Source organism: Ostrinia furnacalis, unplaced genomic scaffold, assembly GCF_004193835.3.
Source record: "Ostrinia furnacalis isolate ACB-3 unplaced genomic scaffold, ASM419383v2 OfSCF3843, whole genome shotgun sequence".
NCBI classification, from domain to species: domain Eukaryota; kingdom Metazoa; phylum Arthropoda; class Insecta; order Lepidoptera; family Crambidae; genus Ostrinia; species Ostrinia furnacalis.
The window spans coordinates 186,166-213,268 of NW_021134082.1; the positions used below are offsets into that span (position 1 = coordinate 186,166).

Below are 27,103 nucleotides of genomic sequence, written 5' to 3' on the forward strand. Positions count from 1 at the left end.
ACATATTGTATTTTTGATCATTTTAGAAGTTTATTTGGAATGTAAATAGGACAAATCATGTAAATATCAGTTAAACCTAAGCTAGGTACTGAATGTGGACGAAAATAAATAGAATGTAAGTCAATAAAATAGTTTTTTATTTCTTAGTTTTAGGTATTGGTACAAAGCGATCTAGTACTCCAAAAGACTTCTTAGGCGCACTTGGTTGACTTGGTAAATCCAGCAATTTCTTGGCCTCCTTAGCTTGTTCAATGAATTCCTATAAAATAAGTAATAATTATGTAACAATTTACTCTTCAGCTAAGAAAAATAAATCATAAATGTAAAAACTACAAAGTTTACCTTTCTAGCGGCATCCTTTATGATCTTCTTTCTTGCAATGTTTGTTTTTCCCTTGTTTTTCAACCTTGGTGTATAATCTACCTTTTTGGGTTTGATGTACTGGAAGTAAAATACAAAATTATAGTAAAAAAATGCAAAACTATAGACTCACTAGATCTACCTTAGAATCATTCTATAGAACAAGTGGGAACTATAGAACGCGCGAATAAGGTCTATAATAGTAGAATATAGTAATGATAGATTGAATTATAACCAGAATGCTCTTAGTGGCCTTGATTTATAATTACACCAGTGTCAATATAATTTGGCCATGTTTCCAGACTACTTAAATCTAATGGCGCGAACCATACTTCTTTTATACTAAAATTAACACATACCAGAAGTTTCTTCTTGGCTTCCATCTGTTCCTGCATAGTCGGCACATCAACTTCTGTAATCTCGAATGGATTGAGCGTGATAAGTTCTGCAGGAATCTTCTCCAACAAGGCCTTGACTTCAGCTTCTTTCCTTTGCTTCTTAGTTTGGAAGGGATTGCTCTCCAAAGCATCAAAGTTAGGTTCACCGCTTCCTGTAAAGAATTTTGTATGAATAAAATCCTATTCTATACTAAATTCCATATTACCATCAAGAAATTGGCTATTTAGGGTAATTACCTGGTACAATAATACTACTGAACCCATGTGAGGTTCCAATGCCGAGCACATCTTCATATGGGCAGAATTTAAAGTTATTGATTGTTTTTCCCATTCTATGCCTCAAGTATGGCCTATCTACTGACTGTGTGCAGCAGTTGCTGAAAAAAATATGTTTATAAATTAAAAAAAACATGTTAATAGATTCCAGCCAAAACTGAATGTAGTTTAATAGAGAAAATAAACCTACTTGTATATTTCCACCACATCTCCCAGTCCAACTGCTAGCATGTCTTTTTGTGAGAACTCCAAATCTACTGGAGCTGTTCTCAACTTGTAATGTTGTACAGGGCCATCCAAATTTCTGATGTCCCAAACCTTCATGCTGCGATCTACACCTGCTGTGGCCATGTACCTGTAATGTCACAAAAGTTGTACTGAGATATTTCTAAAAGAACATAATTTCTTGACAAAAAAGAACACAAGTCTTGTAATTTTCCAATGAGACTCTTTGTAACATCAAACATAACTACTAAAGTACTAAACAGACTAATTATCATCATCATCAGCAGGACTGCAGGAACACTATCTACTCCAATTTATCAGCAGCAAATGAAGAATTTGGCTCTTTAATTTTAGTAAACATCAATTCAATATCTACTTACATTCCTCTGTTGTCCACTGCTATAGCAGTTAGTGGAGTAACATGACACAATATCTTGGCCAAAGGATCTCTGACTGTCGGAGACCAAAGTGACACCACACCTTTAGAGTTTCCCAGACATACTGTAGCATTGTACGGATTCTGAGTCATGACAGCAGTTCTTCCCAGACGGTTGTTATAGTGACCTACTATTTCTCCTATCGATATATCAAGCCATGTCATGAAACCAAATTCATTCTGTAACAAAAAAATATATGATACATGTTTCGTGTTAATTACAAATTAGTTTATAAAAAGTTGATGACCTTGAAAAACCCATATTTCTAAAGGTTTATACAATAAAGAAGAAAATAATGGTCTTATAAAATACTTACAACAGCAGCTAGTAGAAAATGATAGGGAAGAAACTCCATGCGCAGAATCTTGTCCATCCGTTTTATACAATGCAATTCTATGCCCGTATTGTCATAAATATACAACCATTCTTTCTGGGCTGCTGCTATCATGGTCTCCACATGAAGCCAACTGTAAATTTAGACAAAAAGTATTTAATACAGATAGAAAGTAGATAAAGTGTGTTATCCTGAACCAGAATAATAAGATTAAAAAGGTTTATTTTTAAAGAAATGGGTACTTTAATAACACAAACGAAAACTTACTTTTTTTTACCACAATAGCTTAGTTTTTTAGTCATTACACAAGCATTTTTTGTATAATATGTTGTTTCTACAATAAATACTTTGATTTACCTTATGTCGTGTATAGATTCCATGACATTCATTTCACAGTGTAGCCTTTTAGTCACCCAGTCAAAAGCAGCGAGATGTCCTCTCTTGCTTCCGAGAAGTAGATGTCTGCCGTTCCTCGAATACTTTGCACGGTACGGACCAAAATCAAGGTTCAGCTCAAATATCTTTGTGGCTGCTGCTATGTCAACATTCTCTGCTATCACCTTTTGGGATATAGCTGTTGTTTTATAACCTTCATCTACTTCAAGCAACCTGTATATTGAAAATGGTAGTTTTAGGTACTAAATATTTCTAAAAGTAACTTTATCTTATTTCTAAAGTTATTTTAAAATTATATCTCACCCTTGTTCTTCTGTCAATAATATTTCAGCTCTAGCTGCCTGTTTCTGAGCATAATTTAATTTGTTTTCCTTTTTCTTCAACTTTGCTGCATGTAATGGATGTTTGACCTTTTTAGGATTTAATCCTTCACCACGGGAATGGTTTTCTAATTTCTTTGGGTCTACGGGAGCTTTGCCAGGGTATTTTTGTGGTTTAACTTCATCTTTCTTTTTGATGATTTTCTGTAAAAGATTATGTAGCATGACGATAGGTATGATTCTTGTAGATATATTTATCTTTCGCAAAAAGAGGAGGCTAGTTTGAGCCATTATCTTATGGCCAAATAAAATTTATCAATGGAAAACCTGTGGTTCTAAAATACCATTGAGACATTCCCTAAAAGTAGTTGATTTGGAATAATACTTACGTTTTTTGTTTTCTTATGCTTACGAGCAGTTTGTTTAGTATTGATGGTGTATACTTCAACATTATCTTTATTTATTACGGGCTTCTTCTCGTCTTCACTTTGGAAATAACGTTTCTGTAAAGGTTATTAAAAATTAACACTGGTCTATAGAAATTTTTATATGTTCAATGATTTAAGAATCATTTACCTTCTTTTCAACCTTCATTTTTACGTAAATAATCTTAAAAATTAAATTGTTATATTAAAATTAATCTGTAAAAACACACGTGTATTGCTTGTTTACACTTTGCTTTTGACATTGACAGAACTGACAGAGACGAACTCAGGGTCGCTCCCAAAGAGCATAAAAGAGTGTCGCTCCATTGACATTACTTTTTTTAAGACATCACAATTACGACAAGGAAACATCATGAAAACCAAATCCAATGGACCTTATTTTACTTTTTGAACATTAATTTAATGTGTTCAAACCTAAATGAATCATTAATGCAGGCAGAGTTTGTTTAGCATCTTTTTTTTTCAACCGACTTCAAAAAAGGAGGAGGTTCTCAATTCGACCCAGAGAGCAGAAATAACAGGAGTAGCAGCGCGCGTTTATTTCCATACAAAAAAATTTCGCCATTTCCTGAGGGGGACGAGGTAATGACATTTGTGTAACAGCTGATGGCGCTGAGACACTATCGATATTTTTGTCGATGAGAATCATTGCTCTATGGTTCATAGTCTATGGCTCGTTTAAAAAAATGATATGAATTAATTTATTATCCTATGGGAGATTCAACATTTCAGATCTCTATTTAAAGGAAAATACGCAAAAGTTTGGCATTTCTTCCCTAGCACGAATACGAATTGTGAAAGTTAAGAGTTATATGAAAAAAACTAAAAAGTCATTTATATAGGCTCTTAAAAAGCACTTTTACACGTCCCAGTATTAACCCTACCACCATTACCCTACACTACCCATGAAATAGGTACCTAATATTCTTATATACCAAACATGACCCACGGCCACACTCCCTTGGCAAAGGGGATCGACTATCAGCCTTAGGCCCGGTTTCCACCAAAGCAGAGCGGTACGGAGACGAGAGATGTACGACGAAGCTGGCAGGCTATTTCCACCAAAGCGGAGCGGAGAAGAGCGCAGCGGTGCTGAGACGAGAGGAGATGCGTGAGCTGTGCGTAGCTGTTAGCTGTCAGTCTATTGCTATCTATGAAATACCGCACACAATATTTTCAACCGACTTCAAAAAAGGAGGAGGTTCTCAATTCGACCCGTATGTTTTTTTTTTCTATGTTTGTTACGCGATAACTCCGCCAATTATGAACCGATTTGAACAAATCTTTTTTCGGCGTATAGGTAATACCTCGAGGGTGGTCCCATTTAAATTTAATAATAAAAAAAACAACCCCCAAGGGTGGAAAATTGGGGATGAACTTTTTTATATGCAATATCTCCGCCGATTATGAACCAATTTATATTATTAATATTTATGTAGGTATACCATGATTGATACTTTTGGAGTCGGTGCAGGCAAACTTTACATGTTTCATAATCTTGGCACCGACTCCAGAAGTATCAATCATGGTATACCTACATAAATATTAATAATTCGTCCTAATAAATAAGTAGGTAATTAGTAATTATTTTTCTACGTTTTAGTGTAGGTTTTTTGGAGTCGGTTTTATTTTTTTTTATAAAATTTTTTCAATGTTTTAGTTGTTATTATAACAAAATGGTATTTGAGAAGTCCTACTATCCATTATGGTAATTCATACCATGTCAATATTGAAGCATAAAATCACCATCATCATTTCAGACACAAAATGTCCACTGCTGAACATAGGATGGGTCTCCCATAATAATTTCCTAGCATGCATCCAGTTAATGACGTCCAAATAGGCGTATCGTTTACCTTTTTATTAATTTATGACTTTCTTTCTTTCTTTTAACAAAGTCAAAAGAATTTTTATTAATTTTTAATTAATACTTATCGGGGAAAGAAGTAAACAGAATGCGACAAATTCGGTATTTATTATTTTTATTCTCTTTAACAACACATACTCAATATTTTACAGAAACGTATATGACAATCAGAGTAGTAACATAGTAATAGGTTTTAGTATTATAATGTGAATATGTTATTCGTCTCTGTGTACCAATGTGATTCGTAAGAGTGAAAAAAGAGTAAAATTACAACAAAAAGCATCATTCTCAACATAATTGCACACTGTATAAGCTCGTAACTAAGGTATGCAAAGTAACACTAACCGAGTTTAATAAGCTATCACATTCCGTAAAGGTAACAATAAATAAGTAACACGTCATAACATAATCACAGCAAGTGAACATTGGCTAACAAAGAAATCATCAATTTATTCCCTAAAATTGGTTATTAATTAATGAGTGAATTATTAACTTACTCGATCTAATGAGATCTCGTTATTTCCTAATACAAATAAAAACGTCCCTATGACGTGACAACTATTTATTCACAATTATTTACAAAAACTGACTAGAGTGTCCTAGGAGTTTAATCTTGTTTACACCGTTTATTATTTCTATGTCAATATTTTAGTCTTAAATATCAGCGAATGGGAGCTGCTGTGATTTGAAGCATTTGGCACAATCCCAGTATAAGAACTTAGACAGATTAACAGTTTCCACTTAAAACTATGTATTTTTGGTTGATACACTTCAGGGCCTGTTTTAGAATTCCACTAATACTGACCGATTTTGGCCGTAGCCAGAATTTTTCCATAATCGTTTATTATATCGATATTTAGGTACAATATTTACATAATCGAACATTTAATGCGTCTGTGGGGCTAAAATCACTTACATACAGTAGTATAAACTTTCCCTAACAATTACTTACATTAATTTTAAGCATACGAGTAACAATATTAAAAATTTATTTAGGTCTTAATTTAATAAGTCCATCTTATCGATAAAAAGTCGAATGAATCTTCAGTTGCTGACGTGACGTCATAAACAAGTCACACATCGTATACAACGGTTTACAAAACAGACATCGTTTAGCTAATAGTAGAACACATAAATGTCTGTAGGCTAAAGTTCAGCACTGTACAGTCATGTAAAGAAATTATTCAGTATCTCGTCTGTTCTTTGGTATAACGTATAATCACTTTCACGAGTCTTATTTATTTTATTTCACTGATCAAGCTCCGCTGTTCGTCACGTTAGATTCACTGTCGTTCGGAATCAGCGGCGCTTTGTGAACCTTAAATGGGCGTAGGGAGCACTGTAAAGTCTTGAAGCGCGTTCTTAACAGTTTCGTAGATGGGTCGGTTCTCGTCGGGACAGTAGCCATCAGGGGAGCAGAGTGTTTGTAGCTTGGTGAGGTAAGAATCGAAGTTGTCGTGGGCTGGCTTTTCGCCGGGTCCGGGTGGCGGGGGCGCTCCGGGCGTGCCCCCAGCAGCGCTTACCGGCGCCGTGCCCCCTCCGGGGATACGCACGTGCTCAAGCAGAGTGATCACATTGTTGCGCAAGCTCTCGTAGTACTCGTTCAAGTTGTTATTCCGCTGAAGAATGGCCTGATTTTCCTGCAAAGATACATTTTCATCATTTAATTAGAAGGATAACTTCGACGCTTATGACAGTTATCTACTGAACGAAAAATAATTATCGGCTTCAATTAGCGGTACCATAAAGTAAGGAACAAATTAATGGTACTCACTAGGTGGTGTGTTAGGAGCACTCAAGGTTGGATGTTTGAAGCCATGACAGTACCATCTAAGTTGACGGACAAAAATATCGAATTACAAAATAAGATATTTTAGACTAAGTAGGTATTTAGACATATCCATTTTAAAAAATGGAATCGGGATTATTTATTTTGACTTTCATTAATGATTAGGGAATTTCAATTAAAAGTACCTATAAATAAATACTTAACAAAGAAATGGCAAAGAGGTAAATAAAAGGTCATTGAAGTATGGACTTTGACAATAACTTTGAAAACGAATGTTTTCAATTTTCGGGGACCTCGCCGCCCTTAATACAGCCCCGTCCTGTCAATGACCTTTCACCACATTATCATTCAAGAGCCCTCACCCTTTCTCCGTGGCTGAGATGCGTCTCCATGGCGTTGATGTCTGACTTCAGACGCATCATCTGCGACTCGACGCGCGCGTTCTCACGCTGGAGCTCCGTGATCTCCTGCTCGAGGGTCATCAGGTCTTCCCCGTTGCCGGTCTGCATATTCATGTCCATACCTGAAGTTAGCGATAGCGTTTTTTTATTATCAGATGTGTGTATGAAAATAAAAAACTAGACCTGCAGCCCTGGGGGCCCCTGTAGCCTGGGGGCTCTGTAGTAGGAGAGGCTATTATGGCTAATACTGTGTATGGTTTTGTTAAAACGTGTGGCACTTTCTAGGTTTAAGCAATATGGAAATTATGTTTAAAAACAATAAAGAAGTACTAAAAATTGCTGTTGGAGAAGTTTTGTAAACATTCTGCAAACAGTCACTGGACTGCTCGATATATTAGTGCAAATTGGGGTCTATTAAATCAACATTATGAGAACCAGAACAGAGTCAATTACAATCTACAGTAGTTGTTGAGAGTAGTACAGTAGACAACAGCACCGCATAACTAACTACTTACCCACCTACTAGGAATATGATAAATATTTTTGACTCACTTCTAAATATTTCAAGTACTCGTGTATGTTTTCGATTAAGTTACTCAATAGTTTTATAACTGACAACCTATCTACGTAACTTTCTATTTTTTGTTGTAGTACTGCTGCATTTCTTGTATTTTAACAATTATTTCTCTACCCTGTTGACTCGGTATTAATGTTGAAATATAATATTTACCTGAATAAGGTTTGGGGTAGAGCGGCGTGATGTCATCTGGGTACTTCGGTTTCTTCGGCTGCGGCGTGGGAGTCGCCGCGCCCGCTATGGGGCAGCCAGACAGCGACCGATGGGTCAAAAAAGACCCGTTCAGGTGACCCGACCCATCGCAGCCGGGGGTGGGGCAGTTGACCCCATCAAACTTGATGGCCGAAGCCGCCGCCGCCACGGCTGCTTTGTGCTGCTCCACGGTGCCGCCGCTTTCAAGTACTCGCATCTTGTTTCGGTTGGCGATCGGGCAGCCAGAGGCACTGGAGAGTTCAATCGGAAATATTAGGGAACTGCAGGTTTAAATTTGGAACTATTAACCCGGATTCAGAGCCTTATCGGAATTCGATGGGATGAAGACAATAGGCCATAGGAAATTTACTCTCATAGCATCCTTACTAATGACAGCAACTTTGTTGATAGAGTAAGGATCTAGTAATCCTTTTCTGACAATATTTTGATAGTACAGCAAAGGTCTGACTACTCCATACTTACTTCATAATTAAGGATTTCACCAGCCTTCTGATTTGTAAACATCCCAACAAATAATTAACAAGGCTCGAATGCCTCAACCAAAACTTACAAATACTCTACTTTACATACAGTTTCAGATATTGAACCCTTACCTTCGATGCGATAAGAATTTCCCTGTAGCGTGTCCAGACCCGTCACAGCCCGGTATAGGGCATCTAAGCAGCGTGCAAATAACCAAGAAACTCATTGTAAAGGGTCGCAAAAGCAGGCAACATAATTATTATATTACAGTATTATAAGATTCTATTAGAAATGTAGGTAAACTATAATGACGTGCGTGTTAGAATATTACATGTAAATATGTTACATAATAAATTTGACAGTGTTTGGTTACGTACAGTATGTAAATGTGAAAATGATGCTCCACCGAGTATCATATTCATCATTCAACCGACACCGAGAAACAATACTAATACCTACTTTGCCCATAAGAAACAGAATAGCCCCACAGTGATACAGAGAAGACAATGAAGAATAAGGTAGACAGAACCGATTGTAATGCTTATTCTGCTTTACTTATTATGACATTGTCTTGTCTCTTATGAACCCTACAAATTATCCACCACCTTTTTGTCAAAGTAAGATTAGCTTCAAAATGGATGCTCACTTTACCAGCGATTGCCTTTAATACTTTAAAAAATTAAGTAAGACCCACATGAAACTGTCAAATGTGAACATCTACTTTTAAAACTGTATCTGTACTGCATCTACAACCCAAATACCACCGATCCATACCCATATCCCAAAAAGCAATGTTACCTGAGCGGTTCAGAATCCTGTCCATCTCGCGGCTTGCTCTTGGGCTTGTTGGCTCTCGGACAGCCGGACAGCGAGCGGTGGGAGGAGTAGTTCCCGGTGACGTGTCCGGAACCGTCGCAGCCGGGCGTCGGACACTTCAGCTCCTGGGAGTGCGGCTGCAGCTGCGAGCGGTCGGCGCGCGGACACCCGGACAGGCTGCACATATACAAACTGCTTACAATGGCGTGGCGGGGTACCTTGTTGCAGCTTACGGTTCATGTAATGTCACAAATCAATGGAAGAAAAACAGTAAAGGCTTTTATTTAGCACAAGAAGAACAAATGATTAGGGTAAACAAAATCGTAAGTTCATAATATTATTGTTACAGGATTAGTAGCATGCAATTTATGTAACTCTTGAAGTGTTTATGTTTTCTTAGAATAGTAGTGGTGGGCAGTTTTCATGGTAGATACTAAAAATGACACTTCCTTATTTCATTTGGCTAAACTTACCCTACATACTTTTAAATAACCAAAATCACTTTGATTTTTAACACCATAAAGGTCTCATAGTGTACTTATATCAAAGCGTTATTTCTTTTAATCTTAAATAAAACTTCTAAAAAAAATAACTTTATGATTAAAATACACTACTTACCTACCCGTATGCACTTTGTTAAATGTAAAATTTTGCATTATATGCAGATGTACGTACTTAGCTAGGTATGGTTACAAAATGAATATGCATACCGAACTACTTTCCTTTCATATTATCTTATCATACTGTTGATAGTAAGCAATACCTAAATACATATACTTATAGTACGCCTATATGTATTTAGTAAATTTAACAGGTGAATATTATTTTGTTGAAATAAAAAAACAGGAAATTGCATAATTATTTTTACAAGCAAATTGGCAAATTTTATAAGTAGCTAGTGTGCATTTTCCACACCAAGAAGGTTTTTTCAGCTTGCTGACAATGTTTTATTGTTTCAAATTTTTTAAATACCTAAATAGAGAATTAGATTGCATCATAACATTTAATTACATACTTATACGAGTACATAGCAAATCTTTTTTAAATAAGAAAATTGTTTTTAAAAGTTATACATAGGTAACTAAGAAACTTTAAAACATTGAAGGCAATATTAGTTAAACATGAAGGATAAATGAGCTAATAATGTATTATCGCACAGCACGTTGTTTTATTATGATTACATTGACGCGGTAAAACAGAAGGAAAAATGGTTTAATGTTAGTATTGGAATGATGAAATTGGAGCATTTAACTCTTTGCTTAGCTACAATCGTTTGCAAAGGTAAAAATAAGTAAGTAATTAGTTGATGAATTAAAATTTATTCATGAGATTTCACATTTAATTTTTTTTATAATTAGTTAGCGATTTCTTAAAAACACTTAATTAAGGGAATTAAGACGGGTCCGTGGCCGAGTCCCCCAGTATTCGACGCACGCGTGGTTGAAGCCCCCGATTTAAATAAATTTAATATCATATTTTTTTTGGCTTTTGCACTAAGTACAGTCAACGAAAACCATGCATGTTTGACGTTATTTAAAATGATGTATTTAATTTTTTGTTAAAAATACTTGAAACTTTTATAATTAAAACTTTTATTTGTAGTTAGTTAAATGTAGAGAGAGTAGAGTTATTTTAAATACTGATTGTTACAATTATTTTGATTAGGTAAAACGATTTACATGTTATTATAGGTAAATAAAACCTATGATAAAATATGATAGGTTAAAATAAAACCTATTATATTTTTAGGTATCATTATGGTAAAATAATATTAAACATTTATTTGTACGATCAGTATAAATATTTATTCGTTTATAAATATATTTGTGACTGACTGTACATTTGATTAAAAATTGCTTCTATCTGATCGGGGGCGTCGCCCACGGGTGCGTCGAACACAGGGGGACTCGGCCACGGACCCATTAAGACTTTACAGTCCACGACAATTAGGTAGGTACCTATCGATCACAAGTTTTACTTGTGTCTAGCCTTGGTGACCCCCTAAGTTCGACTCTGGGGTGACTTACAATTTGAAAAAATATAATTCTGTGTGGCTTTATTTATTTATCTAGTCCTGGTGGTACCCTAAGTTCGGCCCTGGGATGCCTCACTTTGAATTTGAAAAATTATTATCTGTAACCAAGTTTGAAAGTTTGGAACACAGATTATTAGAGAGAATGTTGTTTGGAACATGCCAAACCATACTTGGCAAATACTCAAATCGAGTTATACCTACTTACACTACACGTTTGATATTATTACACATCGTTCCCTAATGCGTGCCCTACGTACCCACGGGACGAGTGACGGGTCCTGTCGCGATATGCGCAGCTCGGAAATGCGCAAATTGCCAACAGGGGCGAGATTGCCCCTAATATGGCGGCATAAATGTACTGCATATAGGTTAACATTCTAGGGTTGTCAAATAATTAAAATAAATAGTTTTTTTTAAACTAAAAGACTGGCAAAGTTTAAAATGTTTTAAAAGAAGCGACCTCACAATATTATATGTAGTGAGTTATCTACAAGAACTAAATTGTTTAGACAATTAAGGTTGAAAGGAACATTAACAACCAATGCTATATGTATAAAAACCAGTCAACCACGCAAATAGAAAGTGTAAATAAATACGTCAAATACTGATAATAACACGCTCAAAGTAACATAATTGTTAACCTACATAATGTTTTACAGTAGGAAACTTTAATTATTATTAAGCATGAAAAAGCATCATCAGGTAAACATTTTTGTTCCAAAATAGAATCTATTATAACTAAGTAGGTAAGTAGGTAGGTACATAAGATGAATCAGTGTTTAGCTTGATAAGACTACATCTGTAAGTATTTTACACTTCCGGTCTTTTGTTTATTAAAATAAAATACCACGCGTCCAATAAGGATAAGTAAATGCTTAAAAGTTGCTACTAGACAAATTCATGAAGTAGGTAGGTTTACCTACCTATGTTTTATTTTTAAGGTTAGCAGGTCCATTCATAAAATGTACTAATTCAGACAAAAGTTTCAATAAAATTGGGCCCTTTAAGAAGTGTTAAATCCCACAAGTTTATTTACTTTAAAAAACTTTTGAAAATATACCACGCATCATACTTAATGTATTATTACCTGCCCAAGTCAGATGTTTATGAACTTAAAAACATGTTCCAGATGTTAATAATGGTAGAAAGTAAAAATTTCAAGGTTAGGTAGGTATAGCCGTTTCAACTTTTGGAGTAACTTTAAAAAGTTTCATAAAGTTAAGTGTTCAAAAGTAATTGTAAAAACTTTGTTCAGCCCTGTATCTCGTGAGAACGGTTAGTAAGTCGAACAGAATATGATGTTCGGCGTGCGCTTGCCTGCGATGCGAGGAGAAGTTGCCCGAGATGTGTCCCGAGCCGTCGCAGTTCTCCACCGGACAATGCAACGCCTTCGGCGGCGGCTCACGGGACTCTTGAATCCGGCAAATCAGTCTAAGCATGTGCTCGCGTTCCAAACTATGCCAAAACAAAAAACAATCAAACAAAACGCCAAAACAAAAGATACAATAGCGAAAGAAAAAAAAACAAACCCGAACGGCCGCCGAACGCTCAACGCATTCGTTAGCTTCAAGAACATTGAAAAAAGTTACGCCAACTCATGCAAACTCGACCTTAATGACAGACATTAAACTATTTTCGTTAAAAAATTAACCTAACGTGTTTACACAACGGAATTTTTGATCAAACTTTTAAAAGGTCGTTATCTACTACTGTTAAAACTACTGGCAAAGTGTTTACAAAAGTTATTCGTATTTTATGTCATTGTTGTTTACGTCTCGAATAATCGATCCAAACGAAAAGTTTTGCAAAGTTATAAAAGTTTTGAATCTTACCTGTTTCGCATCATGTCGGTGTTTCCAATGGTCGTAGAACTCACAAAACACGCACTGAGATTGTAATATGTGTATATCTTATCGTACAAAAACTTTTATCTGGCGTTTTCGTTCACCATTCGGCGTGGAGCGCGCCTGCGCGGGCGCATGTATATTTAGACTGATCCACAGACTGTGACAGCACGTTCGAAAACTCACACGAAATGACGCACCGGCCACAACTTTTGTTAATCTTTTCAACTGTCAAATTAGAAAACGATTGTATATAATTGTCGTTTATGTATTAATAACTTCCATACTTAACTAATAAATTCTTTAGTTTAGAAAAATAAATAATACAGTTTTTATAGTTTTAGTAACGAATAAAAATAAAAATGAAGTTTAGGCAGGTATTCGAACGTACGCGTCTTGAGAAGCACAGTCAGTGGAGGGGTGCCATGGCATTTTACCAAGGGTTATTTGAATGGGTGCTCCATTTCTTTTCATTCTTAACTGTCAGAAAGAGACGGTTGCAACTTACCTGCCCAACTAACACCTTGTGCTGTGCCCTTCATTGAAACGACGCGCGGTTAAATCTGACATTATAAAAACTCGTTTGCGAATTGTATTGCGCTTATTTTGATATAGTGATAAACTTGGTTGAAAGTTTAAAAAATTTGAACGTTAGGTTAGTAAGAAGTATTTGTTTTCTTTGTTTTTTTTTTTATCAATATTTATACATAATAATTCATAATATAAACAGATATTTTTATTATGATGAAATAACATATTATCGCGATTACGCGGTTGCTAAGTAAGCGAAAACCTTTCTCGGCGCGTATCCAAATACGCTGGCAACGGCAAGTTCCATCCAATCAAATGCAAACAAAATGGCGCGCGCGTCCGAACTAATTCAAAAGTATAATAAGTGACGTCATCGCGTCGGTTCGTTGTTTGGTTACGCACCGGTTTATTCTTATTAATAGAAATCGTTACGGTATAAATTGCTTTATGAACGTTTCATTTGATTTGTTAGTTATATTTTATGAGCACAATATTAGCATTAATAACTTTAAGAATGTTAGTTGTTTGGAGAATTGATGCATTAAATTAAAAATACAAAATAAATTGTTACAATTAAAGCGGTTTGGTTTAGCTAATCTTAAACAGATAGGAAGTAATTTTGTTCAATGGATGATTATTATTAATGTTTTCGTTAATAGTTTAATCTGTAATACCAGTAAATTGCTTAGTAGCTTAATGGATAAAATATGAGAAGATACCTACCTACCTAATTAGAAGAAGACATTTTTAGACAAATGTATGTCTTTCGCCTATAGGAGACGATGATGTAGGAGTGTTTAAATAAGTTTCATGATAACTGCCCACCACAAATGACAAGAAAACACTTAAAATTAAACTTAATACTGTAGCCACCGTATGTGCACACAAAATAAAAGAATTTTGTGACACTGTTGACCGCTGGATTGCTGTGTGAACCCTTTAGTTACCTGACAGAATAAAACTACTTTAAGAAGTGTTTTAAGAAACTTCTAGGTCTATACCACCGGCCCAAGGTACGCGCCGTGATATAATCTTATCGTCGATTTTAGAGAACAAACGGGCTTATCGTCTAAAATGGACCACAAAAAAATCCCGAGGCTAGCTGGTAAAGAAAATATGGAGAACTCAAGTATGGCTATTACAAGACTATTCCCACCGCTCCAACTCCTGTGTAGCCAGGATCTACAGCTTGAACGCCAATAAAACCCCAACCAGTAAAGGTCAAGTTTGTCCCGGGGAAAATAAACTGTCGTTGGAACCGCAACGAAATTAATCAGAAGAACATAGAACATTTCTTGGATTCGTAACATAATTATCAAAAATTAAGGAAGATTTAATGAAGGCTACTGACAACGCCATTCGTGCGGCGGAGTTTTGGGCTGACACTGTGTAGGTTTGTTATCGACTCGACAAGAAGAAGAACATCAGTCAGAAATTTGATATCATCATTTTATTTTTTTTAATTATCATACAAAATGAATGTTATAAAATCCGGTTTGTATGAAAATTAAAATAATTAAAATGAAGATATAAATTTTCTGACTTCACCATACCATTTAATTATATGCCCATGTTAACATGGGCTAGTGTCGGCTCATATACCTATTTACCTAACACCCTGTATATCAAATACGGCTAGCATATTCACCTGCTGTCTTTAGGTTTGTCGTGCGGCGCGTGCGGCGGTGGCATGTAGCAGGGCGGCGAGTAGGGCGGCGCGTGCGGCGGGTAGGCAGGCGGTGGGGGGTATGCGCCGCACTGGTACTGGTAACCGCCGTAGCCTGCCGCTGCGGCGGCCGCTGCGTAGTCCGGCTGGGCTAGGCCGTAACCAGCCACTGGGTGTGGACTGACACCTCCGTAACCTGGTGAAGATTTACAATGAGTTCTTGATGCTTGACTTTTGAACTGACTATTGCTGCAGGTTTCGCAGCGTCACCGGACAATGGTGACCGTATGCCTCCAATTTCAGGTAGGATCATGGATTGATCAAAGTTGCCTCAACAGGCAGTGGGCAGGGCAGAAACGAAGATTTACAATGAGTTCTTGATGCTTGACTTTTGAACTGACTATTGCTGCAGGTGTCGCAGCATCACCGGGCAATGGTGACCATATGCCTCCAATTTCAGGTAGGATCATGGATTGATCAAAGTTGCCTCAAGAGGCAGTGGGCAGGGCAGAAACTTGTAGAGCTGATGGCCGTTGGGGCAGAAAAGTTCTCGAGTGGCGATGAAGTGTGGGCAGGCCTCCCACTAGGTGGATCGACGATCTGGCAAAGGTCACGGGAAGCCTCTCTGAATGCGGGTAGTGTTTAGAATCGCTTTAAGAAAGAGTCTTTAACAATGTGAAGTCATCTCATGGACCCTCTATAGGCAGACATTACCTATAGTAAGTTTGTTTCATTCTTCCAACGTAAGTTGGTACCACCCTGAAGCCCTAACGTTATTAATATTTTTTATTATAGGACTGTATAAACCAGATTCATACAATAAGGACATGCCATTGTAACTTGTGCTAACCTTGAGACTCTCTTGAATGCGGAATGAGACCTAGTTATTAAACTAAGTACCTAGTCAGCATGTAAGGTAATTTGTTTTAAGGTTCGGCCAAACCATTGCGATCTCACGCGATCAACCGGCGTGCAGCGATGGCGATCAATGCATTTAGGTCTGGTCGCCATCGCTGCACGCCGGCTGATCGCGGTATGATCGCGTTGGTTTGGCCGAACCTTTAATTTAGAATGAAGTATAGCGTATTTTTGTTTGGCAAGAGACCTAATTATGTAAGTGTTATGTAGAGACGAGGTAGGTATTGTCAGATAGGGTGCGTCTGAAATTCTGAATGCGTAATTAACTCATTTGAGACAGATTTTAATTTGACTCTGCATGATAATAAAGACATTTTATTGGCTACAACAATTCCTAAATTGTGAGTCATGGCTTCATATCCTCGGCCAAGTACATAAAATACAAGTTGCTGGAATATTTTGACTCTTATTCGTAAATGCTTATTCATACAAATGTTTGGAAAAGCTGGGCTATTGGCTGGCTATTAGCCAATTCATCTGGTAATGTTTCATTGCATTAGTAATAGTTTCCACTCGTTCGTTCCTTCGTTTCACAGCTGGACAAAGGCCTCCTCCAAGGATTTAGATCTGCGCCGCTCGCATGCAATCGATAAGGCTCCAATTGAAAACCGAACTCGGTTGTCTTTCTCTACACTACTAAATAATCTACAATATTTTCATAAACCTACTTATCAAGAAGATTAAAACAGCTACGTTTTAGTTCACATTTAAAATGTTAATGCTGGAATGTCGCTACCATAAAAATATTCACGAGTAAACTGAAATATGAAATGCAAATTCAAAATTTGACGGCAGACTCGACCTTCGCATTACAACTCAAGATATTTCCTACAATTCTAATTAAGCGTTGACTCCGTGTGCGATGCGAGTGTGGGGGCACAAAAACCGCGCAATCCCTGGATATGGGGCCGGAACCAGGGTAGGTGAAGGGGTCCAAAATATTAATCCCTGGATCTCATTTTTGTATAATAAAACACTTTTAAATGTTATTATTTTGTTGTTTTCTTTTTATCTTTAACTTACAGTATTTTATCACTAAACGCAACAATTCAAGATAGTTAAAAGTAGAAAAGAATCGGTATCTGTTTAACACTAAAATTATCACAAGGCGTTTTTCAGCTCTATTAATGTCTTCTGTTGATCCAAGGTATGTTACAGTTAAATTGCACGATAATCTAATCCTAATATAAAACATGAAATATTTTATTGAATCAGGTCCATAGATAAACGGTAGTCCTAAATACGGCCCTGGCTCCCTTTTCCCGCACTTGCTCAGCGGATTACGTCCGCATTGTCGGTTTGCGGCAACGCAGCGGCGCCGCTGCGGCGATAAATGCGGTCTCGTTTTAATTTGTAGCGTCGTGTTTTGCGAAATACCGAGGCGTATGTGTGTCAGTCTTTACAGGGAGTATGTTAGACGAAAATGGGGCTCTGGATGGTAATAAGGCACTAACTGCTTGCTACGTAATAGGGTTTGTCTCTACGCATTGGAATTTTTGTTATTTAACGCTGTAAAGATTTGTTACGACACTTTTATTATTTCTAAAAGTAACGTTATTGGTTTATTATAAGGTATATTTTGGTATAAATATACGAGGAACTCACCAGCAGTGTCTCGATGGTATGCTTCTAAGTACGGATGACTACCACCACTGTCTGGCGTTGACTCTCGACTGTACGAGACGCCACCAGGGAAACTGCGACTATGGACAAGAAAAGTGTTGTTTAGTGCATTTGAACTTAATAGTTGTAACTAGGAAAAGTCAACAAAGGCGGAGCATTAAGGTTTTTCTTTAAAAAATAATACTACCGGTGTAAAAATGATACGATTTGGAATTAGAATCAGGAAATATGAATAAACTCACAATGTTAAAATTTACATCTGAAACTTCGCGACATCTATTCAAAATCATAAAGATAAATCTCAACATTATTAAGTGGTGAACTGTAGACTGCTGTCTTTGCTGTCTTGAGGAGCAGAGAAGAGAAGTTTTAGCTAGTAAAAACAGCCCTGAAAACATCCTAAAGCCTCACCTATGTGGTAAACGTGACACGCTAAGATCGAGGGTCTGCCCCTGCGGGCTGGGCACCTGGGGGCTGGCGGTGAGCTGGGGCGAAGCCCCCGGTTGGGGGCTGCCCCGGGCGCCGCCGCTGCCGCCGCCCGCGCTCGTATACACCGGCGACGCGTATGGACCCTGTCAACAGAGTTTAGTAAGGTTTTTGATACTCGTTTAGTTAGTAAGTTTGCAAGAGTGATTGCTGGGACTGAATAGTTCAACAGTTATTTGGAGATATTTTTCTTCTATTGCAAAATATCCCGTTTCATTATTTAGAGAATTCATTGTCAGCTAAGCTACTCTCAGCAACTCAAGTCACATGTGGATGTTAAATCGAGTGTACAGGGTAAAGAGTTAAAGTTGGAAACGACGTCAAGTAGTCAAGAGATTAATAACTCATTTTCTTTTATATGGAATCTTTCACTCTATGTTCATTTAATGTTCAGTCCCATCTACCAAGCAATCGCCTCTACCGCCTCACCTGTGGACTCCCACTGGACGTGGACAGATCTATGACTGGACGCGGGTCCCTGGGGTCCCGGGGAGTGGGGCTCCGCGGCCGCTGCGCCTGCGCCGCCGCTATCTTCACGGACAGGTTGATGGCCGAGAACCCGGGGGGCACGCCGGGGCCCATCGCAGCCACGCCACCCACGCCCCCTACGCCGCTACTCGTTTCGTAGTGGTACATTGGTCTGGATAGAGGAGTCACCGTTCAAGTCAATCAATTGGATTCTATCCTTACTAGATCCTACAGCAAGTCTGAGGCTCGTTTACCACATAAGATAAGGCATCAATGGAGAAGGTATATGACTCACCTAGGGTATATAGGGCCGGAGCTGGTCTCCTCGGACTGGTCGGTTTTCATAGGCGTGGGGAGGTGGGGGTCGTGGTACCGTTCCTCCTCCCAGCCGTACGGCCGCTGCGGACATTGTGCAGGGTCGTACCGCTCGAAGGCAGGGGCGCCCTCGTAGCACCGGGATTCGTAGCCGTACCGTGTTTCGTTCATTTGGCTAAGGACAGAGATATCATTAGGTATACTATTTATTTCCTAGTCATACGATCGTGGGATTTATGGCAAACAATAAGTGTTATGTACAACTTATAGCTACAGCATTTGTTATTGAGTTAGAAGAACTAAAATATCAATGTTGTGGGGTAGGTCGGCGGTCTCGCGCTTTGGGGTCATTGGAGTCGTTTCTCACTTTTTCCATATTGCTTACCTATATCATCAAAGGTGGTCATCATCAGCGGCTGCTCGTACGGCGATCACTGGTCGGGCTTAGGCTCGGCGACCTCGCGCATCGGGACGAGCAGCTCGGTCGCTTCTCGCTTTATAGTGTTCGAAGTCACGTCAAGCGTCGTAGCTACGTTATCGTTGCTGTATAAGACACTTCTTTCGCGTCCCGTATTTTGTCTTGCTTACCTATAGGATCGAACGTGGTCATCGGGCAGTCGCTCGTACGGCGATCGCTGGTCGGGCGGCGCGCCGTACCCGGCGTGGCGCGTCTCCATGCCGGGGGAGTCGCGCTCGGGCTCGAAACGCGGCAGAAAGAAGCTAGTGACTTCTTGGAGTCTTTTAGACTCTTACCTATAAGACTGAGTCGCGCTTCGGCTTGGAAAGCTACTTCTAGACAGTTCTCGCACCTCCCCTATTGTCTTACTTACCTATAGGATCGAACGTGGTCATCAGGCGGTCGCTCGTACGGCGATCGCTGGTCGGGCGGCGCGCCGTACCCGGCGTGGCGCGTCTCCATGCCGGGGGAGTCGCGCTCGGGCTCGGCGGCCTCGCGCTTCGGGACGAGCAGCTCGGTCGCTTCTCGCTTTATAGTGTTCGAAGTCACGTCAAGCGTCGTAGCTACGTTATCGTTGCTGTATAAGACACTTCTTTCGCGTCCCGTATTTTGTCTTGCTTACCTATAGGATCGAACGTGGTCATCGGGCGGTCGCTCGTACGGCGATCGGTCAGGCGGCGCGCCGTACCCGGCGTGGCGCGTCTCCATGCCGGGGGAGTCGCGCTCGGGCTCGAAACGCGGCAGAAAGAAGCTAGTGACTTCTTGGACTCTTTTAGACTCTTACCTATAAGATTGAGTCGCGCTTCGGCTTGGAAAGCTACTTCTAGACAGTTCTGGCACCTCCCCTATTGTCTTACTTACCTATAGGATCGAACGTGGTCATCGGGCGGTCGCTCGTACGGCGATCGCTGGTCAGGCGGCGCGCCGTACCCGGCGTGGCGCGTCTCCATGCCGGGGGAGTCGCGCTCGGGCTCGGCGGCCTCGCGCTTCGGGACGAGCAGCTCGGCCGCTTCTCGCTTCACGGCGGGACTGCGCGGCGACGCCGCTTCGCGCTCGCGCTCGCGTTGCGCGCTCGCACCGCTTACAACGCTCACGGTTTCGCTCGTCGCGGTGATTGAGGTTTGTATTGGCACTGTATAACACACTGCACATTAAGTAGAAGTCAGTAAATCGGGAAGTGATTTGTTGTAGAGTAAACTTAATCTAAAATATTAGAATTTAACTATATAACACTAAAGTTTAATCAAATATCGTCGTAACTTCTAGAAAATTGTATTACCGTTGATTTATATTACATTATATCATCTTAGAATCTGTAATTAGTCAGTTTAATTGACATAATGATCACCATGTAAAATGTCAGCAAGATATGAGATGCGATTTCAGTTGTGCTTCAGTTATGTAGGTATATCGAGATAGCTCTGTTACATCACATGTCACCCTTCCTATCGCACGACTCTACTCAGTTATGCACAATGTTTACCATGTTACGAATTACGTGCCACGACAAAATGATCCTGAAAATAACCTGTGACTTCACGTTAATCCGACTGTAACTGTCTTGTTTCCTTAAAAATAAGTAGAATTGAAACCATGCACCATTGTGCTTGAAATGTCTACAGAGTACAAATAAGACTGCCACGCCTATACCAAGTTGGTAGTACAGTTGGTTGGTACCTGCAGGTCTAACTCGCTGCGATCTTGCGGCGGCTTTCCTCGCCGCGGCCGTGGGGCACCCTGAGAGGGACCTGTGCGTACTGCGGTTGGAGCTGACGTGACCCCTGCCGTTGCACCCCGGTGTGGGGCACTTCAAGATTGTCTCGTGCAACGCCAAGACTGGTGGAAAATTAGGCCGTTACTTTACGTTCAATGGTCTCTTTCAAAGAGTAAACTAACATAAAACTCTAAGTAACTAACAAATAAGTAAATCTAATTGAGGCTGTGTTGCGCCATCTTAACTATAACAAATGTCAAGTCTGTCAAACTCCATACAAAAAACACCGATTTATGGTTACACGGTTTAAGGTTATGGTTACGTTTAAAGTTAAGGTGGTGCAACTGAGGCTAATTTTCTAAGTGCTAACAAACAAAATCTAATTATGAGCTAAAAATAATAAAATTGACAACTGTACGAATACATTACATCCATTACGTAACTAAACGTCTAATGTAAATTATAAACTGAAATACACAACCAAATCAACAGCTAAAACACCTACGTCGTATAAAAACGAAAACGAAATGAAACAAATGAAAAACGAAGGAAAACAAATGACAACAGCAAACGTCCAAACTGTTTTACTCACTCTCAGGTGTAACTTTATCCTTTCTTGGGCATCCTGACAGACTAAAGGGAAAAACCATAGAGTTGCATTAATTTATGAGTAATTGTTTCAGATCTGAAGCTACTTTGTATAAGGGTTGAAATGAGGGTCATGAGATGATTTTGCATTAGCTTTAATGAACCTGTTTGTTATCAACTTTGTAAATGTTTTCGCCATTAAAAGCGGTAAGTTTTGAGTCCCTACGATGATCGCTGTAAAGCATGGAGGTCATCATCGTACTCACCTTCTATGGTGCGTGTAAAGGCCGGTGACGTGGCCCTGCCCATTGCAGCCGGGAGTGGGACACTTGTTGCCTTCTGCGAACAAATCGACCGGTGCACAAATTAGTATTTTCCTAATCATCGCGGGGCGTACGCGATCGATAGCGGGCGTGCCGGCGGGCGGGGCTGCGCAGGTACGCCCCCCGACACTCCCCCCTGCAACTTCAAAGAAAAAATAAAGAACCCCGGGCGGCTGCGCGCCTCACAATTTTTCTTTCAGCACACGCCCCGCCCACCGCCCGCTCTGACCCGTTTTTATTGCGCATCGCCTCACATAAACCCAGCTATCGCCCGGCAATACGAGGAAAATTCCACATTATATACGACATCCACGTAGGTGGAGCCAACCTAGTCCGCCGACTAAATCATGTGAGACAACTTACAAATGTGCAATGATTTGTTACCAGATTTTACGAGCTGGAAGCCGCTCGCACGAATTAGGATAATTCAGATTGATCACTCTAACTTCGGAGTCGCTTTCAATGTTATGCTAATGTCACAAACATACTTCCTAGTTCAATAGTAACAGCTTTATTTAAAGTAAAACAGTATTACAACTCGATAACAACGGTCGGAATCAGCCGCGAATCGACCCGACTCGGGTGAGATATCGCGGGCCGACCTTGAAACAAACTTTGACTTAGTTCATAGCACGAAGCAGAGTTCTGTTATGGCCATGTCGTTAAGAAAGTTTGACTATCGTTGTTTGAGGTGAGTGAGACCGGTACCTCTGACGACCGGCGGGGAGAGCGCGGCGAGCGGCCGGGAGTCCCGCGCGGGCTGCGCCGAGGGCACGGTCCGCGCCTCCTGCAGCGCCGTGGCCGCGCGCGACCCAGCTCCAGCCGGCTGCAGAACCGTGTACTGCTTCGGCCCTTTATTACTCTTCTCGTGGTCGTTAGAATAACCCCCGAAAGGCTCACTCGGAATCGACCCGTGCAATCTGTGCTTCACCTCCGCAGGCGGCTTGAACGCAGACTGCGTCGAGTACGGCAGCCCAGCCGTAGCTGCCTTGTACGCATTATACAGTGACTGCTTATTTAGGGACACTATTTCTTTACGTCTCGGTTTTTCGTCGTCGTATTTATCGTCGTTTCTATCTGACATGTCTATCTCTAACTCGTTGGAAGACGAATCGCCCAGCTCGTCGAAACCCGGTGCGTCATAGTTGTTAGAGTACTTGGCGTGTTTACTGTCTTCGTAGCTCCTCTCTCTATCTGACCGCTGCGACTTTCTCGTGCTCTCCTCGTTTTCGCTGGCACCGTTTATCTGGTCATCGACTTGATGGTAAGTCGGGAAACTTTTTTGCGAGGCGTCAGCGCTTTCCGAGGAGGGGGACGGGGAGGACGGTAACGTTTTTTCTCGTTTGTCGTTGAACAAATTTTCGAAGCCATTCGCGTCTTCATTATCGTCACCGCTGTGGGCGGGCGATTGGTCTCGCGGCCAGCTGCCTGAGAGAGATTTGAGAGCTGCTTGTGTTTTTCTAATTAGTGATTCGTCGTCTTCGTCTGGCTGCCGAATAGCGTAAGGTCTGTGGGCGGGTAGAAGGCGACGTTGGAGGTCGACTTCGTCTCGGCGCTCGTCGTCGAGGAGTCTCCGCCGCCGCTTGCCCACGACCTCGTCCTCGTCCATGGAGCTTGCGCTGACCGGTCTCTCCAATCGTCGATCGTTTACCCTAAACGTCTCCACATCCACGCCGAACTCGAGCCTTCGTTTGCTAATCTGCGTCAAGGACGACTGTGCGTTCAGAGGGACCGTCCTGAAACAAACAGCCCCATGAGACGCATTGTCGACAAACATCGAATCTAAATGGAAACAAACAATGACATCAAAAAAATAGAAAGGAGTACTTGCGATTTTCCATCCACAATCAGAATATTTTTACGCGGAAATGATTCTCGTCGTTTCCAATCCACGTGGACACATTTAAAGCACTTGTTTGTTATTTTATTAGCACAAAAATCGTTCCCACGTAAAAACCATTTCACTCAAAGAGCTTTCAGACAAGTAATTTGGACAATGCTAGAGTAAATGTTAACAATACGGGTAGGTAATGTTTTAAACAAAATGGAAACGAAGTTCTAAGTTATGTGTTACTTTGTCTAGGTCACGAAGCAAAAGTTTTTAGTAAAATTTCCCACAGAACATGTTATAACTTTAGGTAGAAACGATACGATACATTATAAAGAAGTGCCGATTTTAAAAAGTAATTTTAAAGTCTATCTGTACCACGGTCACCAAGCAGCTTCGCACCACGCATTTCCTAAACCGTTCTACGTCTAACCAAACAAGAATAAACTCTTCACACTTAATAATTTGGTTAATTGAGCGAAGAAATAAGTTTCCACAAAACTTCGATCAAAACTTTTCCGGAAGTTTTTAATGTCAAAGTGACTACTCTAAAGTTTTTTTGTCTTTTTAGTTCAAGTTCAGAAAGGAGGTGATATTACTTCAAACTTATCTTAAACTTTTTTGGCGTATGATATATTTTGAGAAGTACAGTTTTCACGAGTATTTATTTATAGCATTTAATATAACTACCGTTTTACAATATGAACTAATGTAGAGTTCATTTTAGAGAATAATTTTAAAACGTAAGCCTTTGGCAATATTTAAGTAATTTATCACTACACATTTCTTTCAAAATACAGTTTCTTGACGTTTTTGCGACTATTATTATTAGCCCATTTGATTTAATTAGATTACTGTAGAAACTAAAATTAGGATTTTACACGTAGTCGGTTTATTTATACAGGGAGTACAAAAAGAAGTACGTAATCAGATTCTAAAAAACTAGATATTTTACTATAGGAGTAACAAACAATTTATATATTTTTTCCCACAAAACAACAAGATTATGTATAAGCTTCAGATTTTTTAGCATTATGCGCTTAAGTTGCTTTATTAGTTTCTGATTACGTAGTTATCATGAAACGTTTTGTTTTCATGTATAATTTATAGGACACTAGGGGCCAGAGGATGGTAGTTAGTTTAATTAGTAAAGTTTTGATAAATAATTACTAAAATACATATATTAAAGGCATTTTAAAAGATAACAAGCACTCAGAATATCACACACAATGCAACCAACACGAGCACACAGAAAATCAATCTCAAAATCCGTTTTGTACCAATCCTTTAATATGGGTATTTTAAATTTTATCATCATAATGTTAATTTATACCATTTGGAAAATATATTTTTCTGTCAAGTATTTTGACGAAAATACACCACACAAAGGAACACAGACACACAAAACTCAACAACTCACACACACAGATCTGAAGCAATTTCAATTGTTTTGTTTTTATAAAATTATTACATCGGTTCTTTTGCGACTCTACCTATCTAATGTGACGAATTACTTTTAAGGGTCGATTCGATCAAACAAGAGTAAATATTAATCTCAGAATAAATCGTCAGTTATTCGACAATTTGACATAATTATTTCTTATACTGAAACTGTAAATCCGCCAGTTACACCAGGAGTTATTCTCGGATAAAAGTTTGGTCGAATCGGGCCTAAGGTAGGTTAATGTAATTTTAGTTTGACTTGATTATGATATGTCATTCATTTTATTGAAAACTAAAAGCAGATCTTTGGCAAAAATACCTATATCACAACTTATTGTATTTGCGCAAGTAACTTATTTTACCTAAAAACGTATAAAATACTATTATTAGAGCTAAAGAAAATCTATATGCCTCCTCTTCACAAATAAAATGTTTCAACATCTTTCAAAAGTAAATAAAGTACGAAAGTTATTTCTTGTGCTCTTAAAAGTTTCTAGGCTTGAGTTATTTTCAGACGCGATTCACAAGACAAATACAGGTAGAGCTATATTTATTTTATCAGCAACCAAAATAACTTTACCATTGCAAAATTATTCCGCTAATAACGGTTTCATTAAGGGTCTATTTGGCTATTCAAGAGGATGCCCCGAGCAATCGAGTTGGATTTATCGATCCATACTTACTCGGAAAGTTGTGCAATATGCGCCCAGAACGACTTAGATGGTAATCGATGGTCCTTGACGGAGGTACTCAGCCCACCGGAAGGCCCGAATACCGATAGAACGCAAACATTTACGTACGTGACTAGGGGGGCGAGTCACAAACGTTGTAAACACGGTTAACTGAAACGTGCGCGGTTTCGGTATGAGGTTTGTCCGCGAAGTATCCAATCGGTATGTTAGGGTTGTAACGGAGAAAGTTGAAAGGGCATTAATGTGGAGGTAAAAGTATAATAGAATTCAGGTTCAGAAAATATTACGTAGTTTTTGAGTTTATATGATCTAATACCCAGATTGAAATGGATATAAGATCTTGACATTTTAAATGAAAATGAAATTAGAAACCAGAAGGATCTTTGGACAGCTGCGCTCTCAATCAACGGCTGAAGAGATTCAGTTTTCCAACAAGTAAGTAGTCAAATAAGATCTTTTCACTAATAATATTAGTTGAATGAGTGTCTTCTGAAACGACATTGAAAACAAGGACTAAACTCGAGCATACATGTAGGTAGGTAAGACTACAGGTTAAGTTCTTTTCTCGAATGTGGATTAACAAAATTAAGAGAGATTGTTTATATTTTGGGCCTAAGATTAATCAGGTAAAGCTTTTAGGAAAAAGTTAGGTAGTGGCATTGAGTAGTAGAGCATTACTAACCCTTATTGTGGGCCATGCCCGAAATATTTTATTATGTAGAAAATAAGTTTCTGGCTTTTATGTCAAGTAGGTTTCCACATAATTTTTTCTCAGATATTACACACTCACTGCATATAGCCCAGAATTACCACAAGCCCGATACTTTCCCCCAGCTGTGCGTCGAAACGCGCGTT

The 27,103-nt window shown here is 39.2% G+C and overlaps 2 protein-coding genes across 2 annotated transcripts in view; both read right to left on the reverse strand.

Annotated features, from left to right (window-relative positions):
• Nucleotides 1-116: 116 nt before the first annotated feature.
• On the reverse strand, nt 117-3,432 carry LOC114358325 (WD repeat-containing protein 46). The gene is made up of 11 exons (XM_028312258.1): nt 3,323-3,432; nt 3,136-3,249; nt 2,730-2,950; nt 2,388-2,639; nt 2,013-2,163; nt 1,640-1,875; nt 1,225-1,389; nt 996-1,135; nt 720-910; nt 343-441; nt 117-259 (listed from the first exon to the last, which is right to left on the reverse strand). The coding sequence occupies exons 1-11, from the start codon at nt 3,338-3,340 to the stop codon at nt 137-139; spliced, it is 1,710 nt and encodes a 569-aa protein (XP_028168059.1). The 5' UTR covers nt 3,341-3,432; the 3' UTR covers nt 117-136.
• A 1,725-nt stretch (nt 3,433-5,157) lies between these two features.
• Nucleotides 5,158-27,103, reverse strand: part of LOC114358324 (myelin transcription factor 1) — a 31,866-nt gene continuing 9,920 nt past the window's right edge. The window contains exons 2-15 of the mRNA XM_028312257.1: nt 22,994-24,021; nt 22,229-22,301; nt 21,967-22,007; nt 21,338-21,496; nt 20,522-20,804; nt 19,184-19,378; nt 18,850-19,060; nt 18,346-18,506; nt 17,917-18,014; nt 15,376-15,589; nt 9,300-9,509; nt 7,980-8,269; nt 7,211-7,371; nt 5,158-6,699 (exon numbers count right to left, since the gene is read on the reverse strand). Of these exons, the coding sequence (XP_028168058.1) occupies nt 6,379-6,699; nt 7,211-7,371; nt 7,980-8,269; nt 9,300-9,509; nt 15,376-15,589; nt 17,917-18,014; nt 18,346-18,506; nt 18,850-19,060; nt 19,184-19,378; nt 20,522-20,804; nt 21,338-21,496; nt 21,967-22,007; nt 22,229-22,301; nt 22,994-24,021 (3,445 nt within the window). The 3' untranslated portion in view covers nt 5,158-6,378. The remainder of the gene's footprint in view (nt 6,700-7,210; nt 7,372-7,979; nt 8,270-9,299; nt 9,510-15,375; nt 15,590-17,916; nt 18,015-18,345; nt 18,507-18,849; nt 19,061-19,183; nt 19,379-20,521; nt 20,805-21,337; nt 21,497-21,966; nt 22,008-22,228; nt 22,302-22,993; nt 24,022-27,103) is intronic.